General features: G+C 38.4%; 1 protein-coding gene across 5 annotated transcripts in view; it reads right to left on the reverse strand.

Moving 5' to 3' along the window:
* The window catches only part of TMEM64 (transmembrane protein 64), an 85,080-nt gene that overhangs the window by 46,055 nt on the left and 21,160 nt on the right, over window positions 1-17,865 (reverse strand). For 2 of the 5 annotated variants that reach the window (XM_057307673.1, XM_057307671.1), the window contains 2 exons: window positions 17,673-17,844; window positions 7,519-11,173 (listed from right to left, as the gene is read on the reverse strand). In XM_057307673.1, coding sequence (XP_057163656.1) covers window positions 11,106-11,173; window positions 17,673-17,844 — 240 coding nt within the window. In that variant the 3' untranslated portion in view covers window positions 7,519-11,105. Of the gene's footprint in view, window positions 1-2,295; window positions 2,349-7,518; window positions 11,174-14,035; window positions 17,845-17,865 lie in introns of those variants that run through there. The other 3 variants (XM_026495776.4, XM_026495775.4, XM_057307672.1) reach the window with 2 other exon arrangements.

A 17,865-nucleotide genomic window follows, 5' to 3' on the forward strand; every position in this document is an offset into this window, starting at 1 on the left:
AAATTCTACAAATGGGACTATTTTTTTCCTACTTGGATCGAGAGCATTCCTAATTCTTAGTTTACAGGCACACCTTCACAGAAAATTATTCAAATGTTCTTACTATTTTGATTAAAAGAGAAAAATTCCAACCACAAGAGTCACTGAGGTCACCATTTACTCTTGGATGAATTCAGCATGTTATGTTGACAAGGAATTTCAAACATGTACAGTTGTATGGCCCTCTTGAAGCCTTATGTTTCCTACTGCAAGGAACAGAACAGATGGCTTTTAGTTTAAAAACAATTAAACCTAAGGACCTCAATAGAAGAAAAACAAAGAGGATAAGAGGGGGGAAAAGTAGAGTAAATCATTTAAATGCACATTTAAGCCTTCCAGAGGCTCCCCAATTTAAAGGAATAACACAGTATTACTTTTTCTGAAGTGAGGACCTGCATTTGAACGTATCACTGAATATTCCAGCATGGTGGCCAGACCACAGTTTCTCGGGTTGGCCTGGTTTGATCCAGCCCTGCCACTTGCTGTGTGAAGTTAGGCAAGTTACATAACCTTTGTAAGCCTTTGTGGTTTTGTTTCTATAAAATGGGTATGCGTGACACCTACCTTCTAGGATTACTGGGTGAATTAAATGAAATAGTATATGCAAGGTGTGTAGCACAGTGCCTCGGCTGTAGTAAGCACCCAATAAATACCAGCACAGTTGTTCAAAGAAACAGAAGTATACGTCAAACATAGCATCACCTTTTCTAACAAAGAGCCCAGAGTGAACATAAAATGTAAACATGGTTTTGGTTTTGTTTTTGTTTTTGGAGATTGTTCTTGCAGAATCTTCCTCTCTCTTGATTATCACAGTGTCCTTTCAAATGTCTGTCTGAATCACTGGCGTTTTGTTTAGGTTAGAAGCTAGAGATAGGAGGCTATCAAATTTGCTCTGCAAAGCAGCAATCGGAGGCCTGAGGGCCAAGGGTACGGATGAGATAAAGGTAATTAAATCACAAGGGTGGCGATTTCCAGCCTGCGGTCTTAGCTTATGCCAGGCAGAGAGCCTGAGGTTGGATGGGGCCTTGCTAGCAGAAGGGCAAATGGGGTGGAAATTTCAGTTCCCAAATACTGAAGCGAGAAGCTGTGAGGTGGTTGTTGGCAGAAAAATGAGAAACAGTCTCAAGGAGAAAGCGTGCTGGAAAAGTACAACACAGACTTGCATGCGTCTTTCCCAAATCCAATATTTACCTGCATTCCTGACTACGGGCCACATGTGGTTCTAGGGCCTCCACAGGCTATCTTTATCCACCTATTTTACAGATGAAACAGCCAAGGATCAGAGATAATTCCTTGCCCAAGATCAGACCAAGGAGGCAGAAATTGCTTTCCAAGGTGGCATTTGTTGTTTGCAGTAATGGTTGTAGTAATCTGGGTCACGGGCATCCGAAAGACGGCTGTGAAGGCACTGAGCTAGGGAGAAACCGTCTGCTCCCAGAGAGCACTTGTAGGGCGTTCCGCTTAACTGATAAAACCTCATTGGCATGGGCAAGTGATTGGAGTAGGGAGTGTAACCCTAAGAGAGTTCCTGTGGGTAACTGGTCGCTGCAGAAACAACTTGCTTGGTTATGGGCTTAGCAGTCCTTATTTTTTGTCCAGGAATTAGGAATTGGCATCATTGTACTGAAAAGAGTGCAGCCTTACTTGCCAGGCCGGGAGACGCTCCATGAACTCGTATGCTTGGTAAAAAGAAACAGGTTGCGTAATTGCTACACATCTGTGAGAGAAACTTTTAAAATAGAGCTTTTTCTGAATAATTAATCTTATCTCTTGATTTAGACCCTCATCTTTTAGTAATGAATATTTATGTCTCATTACCATCTATTTTGCTTACTGACTGCAAATTTACAGTCACTTCGGGGAAAGGAGCCGGGAGGCTGATCGTGAAAAAGCTGCAATACGCAGGCTGAAAACTTTTCGACTCAGCTACAATTAAAGCACCCAAGCATTTGAGCTCCCTGTCAGAAATATTTTCAGATTTTATAGTCTCTGAAACGAACGCTGCTGCCGTGATGTTCGTGCAGATAGACTGGGCATTTCGATGCGTGGTAGAGATTGTTTTTCTCCTACTGAGATTGTGCCTGCAATTAGTAAATACTAGCAAGAGGTTGGTGGAATTTAGGCCTTTTGAATGTGGCCCACGTAGTACAGGAACCCCAGGAATCAATGACTAAAAAGTGTGGATTTAGCTTTTACTATTAATTCTTTTTTAATAAGCCAGACACAAAAGGACAAATGTCGTATGATTCCACTTACATGACGTATGGAGGATAGGCAAACTTAGAAAGTAGGATGGTGGTGGTCAAAATCTGGAGGAGAGAGAGAGAAATGGAAAGTTACTGTTTAATGGGTACAGTTTCAGTTTGGGAAGATTAAAAAGGTTTTCAAGATGGATGGTGATAATGGTTGCCCAACAATGTGACTGTATTTACTGCCACTTGACTGCGTGCTTGGAAAGTGGTGAAAGTGGCACGTTTCCTGTTATGCATCTTTTATCACAATAAAAAAAATCCTTAAGCCACAACAATATTGCCAATGATACCTACTAGTTTTGACTGTTGTGCTGGACGAGTGCTAAATGCTTTTCATGGGCATCCTCCCATTTAACCCCTAAGGTAAGTACCAAAGAGAATGAGGTACAAAAGTTTAAGTCGTCTGTTTCAGCTTCACACGGAGAGCAAATGGTAGAGCAGGGTTGGAACCTGGGTCTATTTACAAAGCTCATGCTATGCCTGTATCATTATAAATATATTAATATTTATATATAACATATAAAATATATATTTAGAACTTGAGAGGCCTCTTTAAAATTTGCATAAGGTTTTCATTATTATATTTTCATATCAAACCAAAGGCAAGGTTTAAATAAAAACACTGAGGCTCAATATTCTTTTTTTTTTTTTTTAAAGATTTTATTTATTTATTTGACAGAGACAGAAACAGCCAGCGAGAGAGGGAACACAAGCAGGGGGAGCGGGAGAGGAAGAAGCAGGCTCATAGCGGAAGAGCCTGATGTGGGGCTCGATCCCATAACGCTGGGATCACGCCCTGAGCCGAAGGCAGGCGCTTAACAGCTGTGCCACCCAGGCGCCCCGAGGCTCAATATTCTAATGCCAACAAACGGCTTTGTCGTCTGCTGATGCTTTTTTAACTCTCCTTCATCTACAGAACCTCAAGCACAAGGCAAAGGCAATCCAGGGGCTCAGCATCCTTCTCTCTGACGGACTATAATTTTGACAGTAAGATAGAGGAGGGGGGAGAATGAATTTTCTCCCTTTCCCTTCTGCCTCCTACTGTTGTTTCACTTGATGGCCTTTGTATGATTTCTGGCATGGACTTCTGTTACTTCGTATTGTTTCTGCCCCCATAGCATACCCTACTTGCAAAACTGTCCCACCTCTCCCCCTGGGTGGTCCGTCAGGGCTTCCACCTGCTCTAGACTCACAGGGGTGGACAAGTGACCCCAGGAGAGACAGAGTCATTTCAGAGCAGTGAATGTGGACTTTGCCGTTACTTAGGGAAAGCCTGCCTGAAAAGGAGTACCTAGAAAACCAGAGCCAAGAAATGGAGAGTCCTGTTGACATTGTTTAAAAATGTTTGGCCTTTGTTGTGGGAATGGCTGACACACAATGGGCATTCAGTTATATTTTCCTTGAAATAACACATGCCATCTGACCAATTTATGAGAACGCCAAGATCTCAAGTGCTGAAATGTGGCCTGAGCACAGTCTCTTTCCATTCTATATATCCGGTTCATTGAGTCAATGAATATTTACTGTGTAGCAGGTGAGACAGGTAACTGTCATAGTCTGTGGCTGAATGTAGCATTAGAAACAGAGTATTATGGGAGCACAAAGGAAGCACTCTAACTCTGTGGGAAGAGCATTCCAGGCTGAAGTTGAAAGGGAGCTATGTTTGGTGGGTTCAGGAACATCAAGGCAGCCAGTGTGGCCTTTGTCAGCCTTTGCCACCAGCCTTTCTCCTCCTGTGAAAAGCTATCCCAGTAATGTGATGAGGCTCTTCAGCTTATCTTTATCCTTTCTTTTTTGGATAGAAGGTCTCTTTCACCCCTAAAATTATGAGTAGATGTCTCCCATCTCAAAACTTCTAGTCCTAATCTTTCCATGTGATCCCAGGTAAACATTTTCAATTGCTTTCATGAAACTGCCACTTGAATCTCCTCCTGGTTCCTTCAGATCTACATGTGCTCCAAAGAACTCATCATCTTCTCCACCCCATACACACCCAACCAGCAACTCTTCCCGGTGGTACTTTCCTTCACAATGGCCCATTGCCATTGAGTTAGTGAGGCTTACAACTTCAAAGTCACCTTTGCTTCCTCTTCCCTGGTATTTCACATGGAATCAGTTATCCAGACCAGATGCAAATGGTCAAAGCTCCAAAGATGGACCCCACCAAGGTACTAAATGGGACTGAACGTGTTATAAGTGTGTAATCATTCTCTGGCTTATTGCAATCAAGAGGAAATGATTTTTTTCCCCTCTTTGACTTGACTCATCTGCAACATGTTTATCTTTACCTGGAAACTTTTACTGAGGTAAAATCTGGAAGACCACAAACCACACTTCCAGATGAGCTTCCAAATTAATGGATTGTGGACAAATCACTTTAAACACAATGAACACATATGAGTGCAAGTGTTTGTGTCTACACTTTGATTTAAGCCAGTTGGGATTACCAGTTGGGTTCATTCTGAGCTGTTTCTAAGTATTCCGGGACTCTCAACTATTTTGTCTTTATTTCATTCTGGTACTGAAGTGATGTGAAGTCTCCAAAATCACTTTAGTGCTACACAAGAGCTGCTCTGCACGAGCACACTTATTCTCTCCAGCATATATTTTTTTAAACCTACAGACATCCCTTCTTCAGAAAGCATTCCCTTATTAACCTTATGCACCCTTATGTGCTTTGTGGTACCTCAACATTCAAGGTGAAATATTTGCCAATTCGATTAATTAGGAAGCAGGCAGCCCAAATAAATAGTCAAAAATGAATTATCAATAATAATGAAATAAAGGCAGTTTTAACGATGTTAAGACTTCAGGGTAACTCTAGTTACTCTAGTCAGGATCAATGTTGCATTACGTACAGGAAAGAACAATTATGTGCATTGTAACAAAATACCAACGGAAGAAACGATTAGTCTTTGTTCTCAAACCTCTTTTCATTTGTAATAGTTGAATAAGAAGCAACATAAGGTAGAATTATGTAAGGTATACATGTTATTTCTTGTCAAGAGATAGCTGAATCTGAACATTTAATGTCAGTTACAAGCTAGGAAACACAGTTCATATATTTATCTCTAAACGTGTACTTTGTTCTGGGGCAATTTGCTAGTCAAATACTTTCACACTATGGCATATGTAGAAACCAGTCATCTTCGGGTAGCACACTGGTCTGAGTGAATGAAGCTGCTCACAGCCATGGGAACAGACTGGTGTGTTGGGGTCCCATCCGGCAACCCCACAGGCTGGGAGGATCCATGTCTGAGCACACTTACAATCCATCCGCGACTGAGAAGCTCTAGTCTAGAAAAAAAGAAGGCAATATGGCATAGTGGTCCTAATCTCAGCTCTGGAATCAAACTGTGTTCTCAAGCACTTCCTAGGCACGAGAGCTCTGTGCTCTTCAGTTTCCTCATCTGTAAAGGGGCTAATAAATTCTACCTCACATGTTTCGATTATCCCTGTGAAGTGCTTAGAATCATGCCTGGCACTCAGTAGGAGCTCGAAAACTGTTAGCTGTTACTTTGTACTCAAACCCTGAGACTATCCAAATAGGAGGAAGCCAGATGGTACTGAATAAAGTACAGGAACTTCCCAGGAGATGGGTGGGTCACTAGAGAAAAGGCTACATTGTTACTATGGAAATGTCCTTGCTCTGCTGGTAAGAGCAGTATAGGCTAAACTAGATTGTGGCACACATTTTCCCAAAGAATAATTCCAGATACAGACTAGAATTCAATGGGCAAACAGGATTTAATTTACAGGATTTACAGCACAGATCCCTACTGCAAAAATGAATCTATTCACTACGTAAAAGTAAATATCACTTAAATTATTTATTTTGGCCATAACAGTATTTTCTTATTAAGAATCCAAGATAATTTGGGATTTGCAATATAATAATGTGAAAAATTTATAAATCTGAATGTGAATTTAATGAAGTCGAGAAGTAAGTTTCCTTATCTTGAAAAGGCCTGAAATATATGAATTAAATAGATACTTGTCAATATAATACTTAAATAGGATTTAATTCTCAGACTTTCGATCTCTACCTTATTCATATAATTAGCATCTCATTTAGTCAATTCATATGTTCTGTGGGTGAAGGGCAAATTTAGTTAGTACTTTATTTCCCACTAGATAAAATTAGAACATATAATCCATATCTGAAATCTGTTGAGAATTATTTTGAGTTCTCTATATTTTCTCTATGAAGAATTTGCTACAAAGAAATCTTTTTATAAAATTATGTGATAATTCTGTGGAATAATAAAAATCCCAAGAAGCACAAAAAAGAAAATCCAAGATGAACAAATATTCAACATTAATTTATAATGGCACTAAGGTCAAAATACTGGGATACATTTATTGTCATTATTTTTGAGTGATAGTAGTAAGTACATGACTCCGATCGCCCAACGTGTTAAATAGGAATTGTTCAAATGTGCTCTGAGTCACAAACATTCCAGTGACTTGTTTTTTTGATGTGTTCATATTGGCTACATTATCAATATACCTGCCCAGTTATATGGATAATGATGACAGTAATAGTCAGCTCACATCTGTAACACTTTTACCTGGAAACAAAATGTTTTGCCATAATTTTAATCACAACTTAAAGACAACAAGCCCTAGTAATCATGAAACAGTATTTTTTAAGTTTAGGAAAATAAAGAATTTATTTTTAACTGAGTAATGTTAAGCCATTCATATAATTTTCTTCCTCGCCTGATTAATATACATTTCAAAAAGTTTTAAAACTGGGAAGAAAATAAAAATGCTTTTAGAATGAAGCAAATGAACTATTATGACAAAGGCTCAAGGAAAAACAGACATTGCTTGCCTTTCACTAATTTTTATTACCAGAGGGAATATACTAAATTTTATAGCTATTTTATTTCAAATATAGGCAGATATTTAAATCATAAACATAATCTATGTGCCATATACCATCCTTAGATATCATTTAGATAATTGTAATACTTTTGATTGTTTAGAACCCATTTGTTAACATGGATTCTGGTTCTTGCACAAAGAATGCTTCAGTTTTAAAACAGTTTTGTAAGAATGATCCCTTCAGGACATTTGACTTATTTTCTCATTTAAAAAAATCTGAATCTATAGATCTAAAATAAATTACCTCTTTTTAAAAAATAAGCCTTATAAACTTGGTTTTACTGTAGGATGCCTCGGATATCATGGAACTTAGGAAATACACCGAGATGTTCATACATTTTGCTTTATAAATTTTATTAGATATTGATAGTCATGATTTCAAGGCTTTGGAAACAATCAGAAGGAAAATATTTTTAAAATTATATAGTGTAGAAATAACTTACGTATAGTTTTCAGTAGTGATAACACCAATTTGGATCGGTTGGAATGGCGCTGTAGGACACAGGAGATGGAGTATTGAAATAATTATGTGCCAGAATATTTGGTTGCTACCTTAGGGGAGAGTCATTTTAATTGTAGACAAATGAATTTTTGAAATTACAAATAATGCATATTTGTTATTAAGAAACAAACTAGGAAATAATTGAGTCAGCCCTGCCACTTACTCATTCTATGACTTCGGGCAAATTAACCTCTCAATGCTTGCTTTGCTCATCTATAAAATGGAGCTAATAGTAGCACTTACCTCACAGAGTTGTTGCAGTTAGATAAATTGACATAGGTAAAATGCTTAGAACCTGGCAAAGTATATAACAGGCAATCAATATTAGCTGGTATTGTTTTTATGAAAGCGTCCATTTTCCTCCAACGTTGCATACATTGGCTGTTTTCTTTTTTGTGTTTTTTAAGCTTTGGTGGTTTAACAAAATAGTATCATCATCATCTTCTTCATTTACATTTCCTTAATTACCAGTAAGACGGAACTGTTTTCCAATTATTGGCAATCTGGATGAATCGCTAGAGAATTATGCCGAGTGAAAAAAGCCGGTTCCAAGAGATTACATACTATATAATGCCATTTATATTAGCACTATAAAATGACAAAGTTTGCCACGGCTAGGTACGGGGTGGGGACAAGAGAGTAGGTGTTGCTATAAAAGGGCAAAATGAGGGGCCCTTGTGATAGAACTAGTCTATCTCGACTGCATCGATAGGACTACCCTGGTGGTGATACTGTCCTATAGCTCTGTAAGACGCTACCACTGGGAGAAATTGAGTAAAGGGAACGTGTTTGCCGTAGTCCAGAAAAACAAAGATCCTTTGTTATAGCATAATTGTATTAAATTATATTCCCTGATTTTTATAGAACATATACAAAGTGAAAAATTGACAAATGATTTAAAGCCAACATTTTTGGAATATTTATTAAATCCAGAACGTAAGCAAGCCATATCCCATCTCTACAAGGTTATGCTAATTTTACTATTCAGTAAGTCAACAAATATTTATAACGCATCTACTAGGGGCTGGGCACTATTCCAGGTGCCAGCAAGGCAGGGATGAACAAGACAGAGAACAAGACAAATGCCTGAGAGTGAGGGTGAAGAAAGAAAATAGTGCACATTAGTAGGGATCTCTAAGACTCCATGAAACATGTTATTTCCATGTATATGCTTCTGCTGAGCCCTCTTCAGGGTCCTTAATCAACTCTGGGGAAAAGGAGAAAAGCAACTGTGCATTGACGGTGATACTGAAGAGAGACTGTTCAGCTGGCCCCTCCTTTTGCTCTGTGCAGGGGCAAATACCACTCAAGTAACTCAACACACTACTACTACTACTACTGATTTCACTATTAACATCTGGGAGGGTTAGAAGCCAAGAACTCTAGCTAGATTGTTTATAAATATGAGGACAGAAAACAGGAACCTGGGGAAAAGTCAGAGCCAAACTCCATTTGGTGAAGCTTCTCCCTAGTGAATGGCAGAGCTGAGACAGAAGTCTTACTGTTAAACTGACAGATTAAATAAAATACTTTAAGTCAACATCAGCTTTCTCAAGACCTCTCGAGACAATCTTGAGTAGGGATTATACAAAATACACATCGTACAGGACACTGGAACAGATTTCTTGTCCCTATGAATATTTGTGACATCTTCCTAGAAATCCCTTCACTGAAATGTCAAGATCACTGCCCCCCTTTTTTCACTCCGAAAGAATTGTTTTCCTGCCTACTTAGTTTTGTTTTTGCTTTCCTACTCACCTGTTACTGGGGTACCCCCAAAGAACTACCACCTATCTTTATCTAAAGAATGTTGGCTATTTTTTTAAATCAAATTTGTGTAATAGCAAGCATATAAAATATATAAAATCAATCTACATGTTTTATATCTTTCAGACACAGACCAGAGTTAAACATGTTTAAAGAATGTTTTCTGAAAGAATACTTAAATAGCCTTAAGATAATCGTATTTAAGAAAACTCTCATTTACAATTCCCTTTGATGGTAACAGTGATGGTGAATTGAAAATGAGAGTAGTCTTCCCCCTATTACATATGTAATAAGGCAACTAGTTACCTGTTTGTTAACCCTAGGAAGCTTCTAATGAGCCCCAGGAGAGAAAGTAATTCCCAAATATCTTATGAGGAGTGAGCCTATTGCAAGTGCAAATTTAAAACCCCAGTTAGAGCCCGTCTTGTTTTCAGCCACTCTCACAATGGAGGGCGGATGCTGCAAGCAGGAATGGTCAGCCCATTGCAGCCTGAGGGAAAAGTACAATAGAGAACTATTTTCTGAGGCAGGTGCTCACAAATCCAGCACTGTGGCATGCCTCTGTCTCGGATCAGCAAGCAGAATCCTACCTACATTCCATTTTAAAAGTCTGAGACAGATGAGTAATTATTTAAATTTGTTCCATCATAGTTGGTCTCCTTAAGCTGCATCTCTTCTAACTGACCCACAAATGGTGGAGATCATCAGGTTTAATTCAGTGACTTCTTTTAACGTCTACTTTTTCCTGGAAGGTGATCCCATCCATCTCAATGGCTCTATATGCTATTACCTCCTAAATTTACATCTCTATCCCAGACTTCTACTCTAAGTTCTAGATCCATATAACCAACTCCTTACTAATACCGGGCCTCTCAAGTATAACATATCTGAAAGAGAGCTCTTGAATTTCTTCCCAAACCTATTACCCCCTCCATCTTCCTTGCTACACTGAGTGGCTAGCCTCCACTTAGCTGCTAAAGCTAGAAACAAAAAATTATCTTTAATAACACTTTTTCTTATCCCCCATATCCAATTCATTAACGAGTCTGGTTAATTCTATCACTTACATCTACCTTGAATCTCTCTGCTTACCAAACCTGCTGGCCCACTCATTGTTAGCTAGACATCTGCAACAGCCTTCCAGTTTGTCTCCAGACTTTCCTTCTTGGCTTCTCTGAGTCCATTCTCCATATTCCACATCTACTTCTTGAAAGATGAGAATTTCAAATTTATAGGCAAGTTGCAGGAATAGTGCAAAGACCTTTATTTTCTGAACCCAGCTTCAGACATGATGATCCATTCATTATCCCTGAATTCTCCAGTGAGCATTTCCTCTTGTGTCATCAAGATGGTTACCACCATTTAATACAAAGAACCAGTTCAAGTCTTCCACTTATCTTAATAATATCCTTTGTAACAAATTCAATATATGATCACACATGCATTTAATTATCTCTTCAATGTGGAATGGGTTCTCAGTCTTTTTTTTTTATCATAATCTTGACAGTTTTTGGGACTGTAGGCCAGTTGTGTTTACAAGGTACCTCAGTTGGGTTTGTCTGGTGTTTCCTCATGAAGAGATTCAGATCATGCATTTTTGGCAGAAATACCATAGAAGTGATTTTTTCCCCCTTATTGCATCATGGCAGATTGTATCAGTTCAGATCTTCCAAGAAACGGATGCAAGTTGAATTAAACACAAGAGAATTACTGCGGGAAATGCCTGTGAAGAATAAAGGGGAAGAAGCAAGAGTTGGCAGAGAGGGCCTTTTGACCAAGACTTGGGACTAACACCTCTGAAAGGAGCGAAGGATGGACCCCAGATTGCAGTTCAGTCCTGAGAAGACCTCAGCCCAACTGATTGGGTGTCCCTAAGGAAATATTTCCTGTTAGAGGAATCCCGTATCAGGCAGGAATGGACAGGCTCAAGCACCCCCACCTTGCCCAGTGACTGGCTGGGAGCAGCCTAGGAGAGTGGACGTCAGCATTCATGGACACCCACCTAGTTCTTCCTTTCTATGAAGTGGCTGCGCAGTCTCCCTTAGTGTGGATGTGCCATAATTTGTGCAGCCATTTTCCTACCAGCTGTGTTCACTTTGTTTCCAGTTGTTTGACACTAAGAACAATGCTACAATTAATACGAAACAACAGAAATGCCAAGGATGGAATGTGAAGCAGGCAGCCTGTGAATTCCTTGGAGGATGTTTGCAGGAAGCTACTTTGTACATGGTCTTCCTGAATTCTCTCCTTCTCTGGCAGCAGGAAACATTCAGGCCACTTAGCTGCTCTCAGCCTACTGGAGGCCAGGGAGAGCTGACATATTTTGGTGGGGCCCATATCAAACTTCCATTGAGAAGCCCATGAATTTCAAAGTAAAAGTCTCCCCAAGATCTGCAGCTCTCCAGTCTTTCCTCCCAGCAGAGAAAGCCTTGCTCTGGTTTTCCCTGCCCAGACTCCCACCAGAAAGCAAACCTCATCTGTGCCCAGCAGTGTGCAGATCCTAGCAGCTAAGTGTAAGAAAGACAATCTCAGGTTCAGTGTTCCCAGAATCTGTTCCATGTCCATGTAATAATGTAATGCACTCCTATGAAAACTACCTAGAATATGGATTCCAAGCAAAGCTGTTCTTTTGTAAATTTAAAGTAGAAATGTGGTGACATAAAACCAGTTAATTAACTTAAAATTGGAGTAGTGAACTGAAAAAACTTAATGGAAAACCACTCAGTTCCTTGCCCTCCTTTCTGAGGTCAACTTAGTGCAGGACTGGGAGAGATAATGAGTATGAAACAGGCCATGCTTCAAAACATTTCTACTGAAAAGCGCTTTGTAACTAATAAGGACAGAATCAAAGAATTCCCTCTTAGCTGCTTCTGCTATATGGTGGTCATGAATTTTATGCATCCTAGGATAAACACACTTACATTAAAACATACCACTCTAGGGGTGCCTGGGTGGCTCGGTCAGTTAGGTGTCCAACTGTTGGTTTCGGCTCAGGTCATGATCTTAGGGTCCTGGGATTGAGCCCAGCATGTGGCTCTGTGCTCAGCGTGGAGTCTGCTTGTCCCTCTCCCTCTGCTCCTCCCCCTGCTCATGCTCCATCTCCATCTCTCTCTATAGTGAATAAATAAAATCTTAAAAAAATATATATGGGGGGCGCCTGGGTGGCACAGCAGTGAAGCATCTGCCTTTGGCTCAGGGCGTGATCCCGGCGTTGTGGGATTGAGCCCCACATCAGGCTCCTCCGCTATGAGCCTGCTTCTTCCTCTCCCACTCCCCCTGCTTGTGTTCCCTCTCTCGCTGGCTGTCTCTATCTCTGTTGAATAAATAAATAAAAAATCTTAAAAAAAAAAAAAAAATATATATATATATATATATATATATATATATATATATATATATGGGCCTGGGTGACGCAGTTAAGCATCTGCCTTCTGCTCAGGTCACGATCCCAGGGTCCCGGGATGGAGCCCCACCTCAGGTTCCCTGCTCAGTGGCGAGCCTGTTTCTTCCTCTCCCTCTGCCTGCCACTCCCCCTGCTTGTGCTCTCTCAAAATCTTAAAAATAAAATACCACTCTAATTGTATACCTACTGTAAGAATTTTGTAATTTTCAAATTATTCTTTTTGGTTCAATGCATATTCTACTCACTCTTTTCTATTCCACTTCTCTGCATATTTTGTGATTTTTAAGCCTTTCACCTAGCAGATTACCCTACAGCATATTAGTCATTTTGAAGATAGTAATATCAGTTAGTAATTACTGTTTAATCAACTTTGTTGAAACATGGCTGAATGATTAAATTTACCATATACACATATACTAATACCACTGGGCATTTAATGTTATATCTAAAAATGTCCAATATTGACCTCAAAATACAGTATACTATTACGTTTTCCCCACAATGAGTGCTGACAGGAACCCTCAACAAAGGAGGGCGAGCGTGGCAGAAAGTACTATGCCATCTCAGGTCATGAGCACACGCACAGCCAAACACGCTTCTCCAATGAGCGCTCCACTGCGCCTCTCCACTGGAAAGCAGTCTGTCACATGTGGTGTCCCCCCTTTGGCCTATTTTATGTTCTAGCAAGCAATTTTGATCAAAATGGCCCCAAAAGATGTACACGACAGTATGGTAACTGCTACAAATAAACAAGGACAAGTATTTTAGGTGCTGAGATGAAAGTGTTATGATAGCAAAATATGCCTTCAAGGCAACAGTCATGAAGGAGGGTAGAGATCAACAGGAAATCATGTTGGTGAGTCTTGTAACATTATGAAAGCATCATAAACATTATTGCAGCCTGGGACAAATGACTAAAGATTTTTTGACAGGCAGGTGGCATTTCATGATGTAGGGGTATTAGAAAAAAAAAATGGAGGAGTAGCAATGTTAGACATCAGAATCATTTCTCCATAGGGCCTCTGCTATCACCATAACCATAACCACCCTCATCTAGGGTCGGTCACCACCATTTCATCTTAGAAGCATGTCCTCCCTTCCTCCTAAATGGACCCCTTCCATGTCACATGTCTCTATAGCCATCAAATTATAGAGGGAAAGAAAGAGAAGAAAGAAGGAAAATAAAATATCACCTTTTATTTTCTCAGGCACACAAGTGATCTGGGATATCAATTATCAAGAGATTTTACTGATTCACCCTTCGAATTATCTATTTTAAATCTTCAGCTACCATAGAAAATAGTTTGCAGCAATCACTTAGCAATTCCAAAGTACCAAGTTTTAATTTAGTTGTGAAATAAATTAACAGTTCATGTTCAATATGCAAAGTTATTAGAACTCCTGAGTTTCAGATATCCTGTGGAACAGGGGGTTCTTCTCCCTTCTTTAAAGGCTTTTAAACTTAAGGAGATGACCTTTAAAACAATGATATCCTAAATAGCTCATTGTAACAGAGATCAGCAGCGTCCAATCTGAACACCAGAGAGTGTTGTTGCTCTGATAAGTGAGTCGCCTCTGAAACAAAATCCCATCACCGAAGTCATTAACCTAGGTCAGTATCACTGCTCCTGAGGTCCCCGTGAACCTTCCTTTCTCTCTGCGAACACCACCTGGTTTCGAATAGCATGGATTAACCATGCATCTAAACATTGACTGGTATCTGCCTGGCACATACCTAGGCTCTTTCTCAAGCATTCTAAAGCTAGTCCCACAAATACTGACATAAATAAGCCACAGAACCTTCCCCAAGAACAGTCCAAATCAGCATTGCACATTAACTAGAAATGCTGGGACATGCCAGTAACTAGACCACTTAGCTCAGTTACAGCAAGGGTATAAGTAAGAGAAACTACTGAACTTCGCCTCTCAAGGAGGGAAATGTTTTATTAGTCAGATATTTGACCCTATCAAAGGAAAGTCCTCTTAGACAGGTTTGCAGTTGGTTACAAAGTACATAAAACAAGAGTATGGCTGGCTCTGAACAACTCCAGTCAGTTTTGAACACGAACTCAAAACAGACGTTCTAATGACAGAGATTTGGCTCTATTATTTTCATAAACCAAAGAGTACAGATTTCAAGTTATTTCACAAATCAGATGATCAAATGAAAATGGAGGTGAAAGCACTTAGTAAATTATTACAGACACATTTTTAAAAAGATGTGCTGTTTAAAAATAATTTACATGACAAAATTTGGCAAAGCGTAAACAAATCATTAACAATAAACCAAAAAAATATGGAAAACTAAGGGAAAGGCCCAAAGAATTCAAAATAGAACATATCTTTCATCAGATTGAGAAATTAGGTATGTTGCATGCTTTTTAAAATGTTCATAAAGCAACTATATACTGCAGTTTGAAAAATCATAACTTTTACAAATACACATATTCTAGAACTGGAGGCATTATTTGGGCAACATATAAGGATCCTGTTAAATCTCTTGGTGCCATAAATCTAGGATTAAGGGTTAAAGATGGAGTGAATAAGGCATGGCAATGCTTCATACAATTTATAGAGAGCACATGTAAAACCCAGTAACCAATTCGGCTATCAAACAGCATGAATATAATGGATTGTTCTTTACTTGGAGGCCGGAAAAATGAAGCAAAGGAAAACTGCAGCTTTAGATTAGTATTTTAGAAATAGTAAATCCATACTATTTTAAGTAAAAATGGATGATTTTATTATATAAAATTATGATTGGCAGAATACAGAAAAATTATTTCTCTTCTACCTTTACATATTTAAGTATGAAGCAAAATGCAACAATTGGAAGAACTCATTACAAACTACCAAAAGGTATTCATTTGGTGAAATTATTCAAGTTACAAAATGCTAAGTAAATAAATGCACTTCAGAATACATGAAGTGTAACACAAGTCTGAAAGTAGTGATCTTAAATGATTCCTTTAACAAAAACTTACCAACAAACAAGCACAAGAAAAATACTGTCAAGTTAGACAGAAAAGAATAAATCAAGCATATTGTTCATTGGGATTATTAAACTAAAATACTTTAAAAAATAAAAACAAGTAATTAGGATTAAAAAAAAAGAATAAGAATATTCTAGCACTATATATTTTTTCTACCAATGAAAGCAAGGATTTGGAGGCCAATTAAGTACTGTAGACCCAGGTGCCTCTTGGATCATTTGCACTAAGGTCTTGGTATGGACATAAAAATGAACTTCTCTGTTACCAAAAGGTGAGAAAACTTAGACATGATGAAATAAAGAAAATCAATTATAACTGCAATAGGGCAAAAAAACTTATGCATTTAAATCAAATGCAATGTGTCTCTAGCATAAGACTAGAATAATCTGCTCCCAAAGAATTCTTTTGCACTTTAGTAAATCAGGGTTTTACCCTAATGAAAAGGCAAATCGGAGGTCTCTGATAAGGGGGAATCTTCGTAGCCAAAGAAGAGATACCAACCAGAAAATCTGCATTCATATCTATAATCTGGGTTGTAAAAAAACTAGTCATCAAGTTCACAATTAAACCATTTTAAAAACATAAGATGATCAATGTGTGATACGTGTCGTATGAATCATATGCCAAATTATTGTATGCTATACTCCTAAGTGCTATTAATAAATACACTCAATTCAAGCTGCAAGAGAAAGAATTGAGACTTAATTTCACATTTCAGAATTCCTGAGTCTTATCAGAGAAAAAAAAGTACCAAAAAACAAACAAAATAAACCTACTTTATAGGAGGGCAAGTAATACAAATTTGGGCATTAAGTTAACATTATATTTATAGTTTTAAAGCTGAAGACTATGGGGACAAATATATATGTAATTCAGTGGACTTATAAACATGATTTTAAAGCTTGTTTTTTTTAAAAGGCGATTTGATCAAACAAGGCCACCTGAGTGACATCTTCAATGATGGTAAGTCCATCACTTTAAAGGAATAGGTCTTTATCTCAAAGCCTAATGATGAATATAAAAAGAAAAAGAAGTTTATTTTACTAAAACTTTTTAGTAAGACTGCAATGGGACAGCCCTTTGATGAAAGATCTAAGCCAATGTAATGGAATTAGAACATGGGTTCTAATTTGAGCCCCCGTCCATTAAATAATTTCCCTTTTGCTTTGCATATTCCACAGTGAAAATAAAAAGGTATCTTAAGAGCACTTCAGTCCCACAATGTAGGATTTAAGCTTGTGTAAATAGATGTAAATGGCCCTGCAATGATGCTTGCAAAAATACATTCAACCAAAAGTTAATGTCTATTTTCTAACTAGTAAGGAAAAGGGAAGCAAAGTGGTCCCACTTAAAACAAAAAACCACTATCTTTTCGGAAAAGGACAAAGAACATCTAAATAATACCATACACTTAAAGTTACACACTTTTACTCATCATTATAAGTAGGGAAGATGCTTACAACTATTCATGGACTTTATAAATAAAGACACTAAGCAGAAAAATATTTGGATTATTTCTCTGTTCATAAGTACCCAGAAAGAAAACAATTAAAAAACACTAAAGTGCAGACCTATAGGCCACTGCGGGCGTAATAAATGATAAAGAGGTGCAGCCCAAATTTGCATCTACATTTACACTTACATATCCAGAAAATGATTCTTCCTTTAAAAAAATTGTGCAATTTAAAAACTAGTCAGTTTTGTTTGTGCCGTAATACAATTAGAACTTGTCTCTGCCCACTGGTAAGGTGACCACTAGACCTTGGACAGCACACTAGCTCTTGACAATCATACATTTCATTAGAGTCATACAATATTGATTCCACCTCCAGAAAATGTTAGGGTCCTCTTGTTGTAGAATGAAGAGCCACTGGTATTTGGTTGATTTCCTTTAACCAGAGAGGTTTTCAGTTCCATTTCACAAGCTACAATAGCTGCATTCAATTCCACTTGAGCTCGATGAACTACATAAAACATGAGGCCTATACTTATAATAATCTGTGAATAAAAATAAAACAT

This window comes from Ursus arctos, unplaced genomic scaffold (genome assembly GCF_023065955.2).
Source record: "Ursus arctos isolate Adak ecotype North America unplaced genomic scaffold, UrsArc2.0 scaffold_6, whole genome shotgun sequence".
NCBI classification, from domain to species: domain Eukaryota; kingdom Metazoa; phylum Chordata; class Mammalia; order Carnivora; family Ursidae; genus Ursus; species Ursus arctos.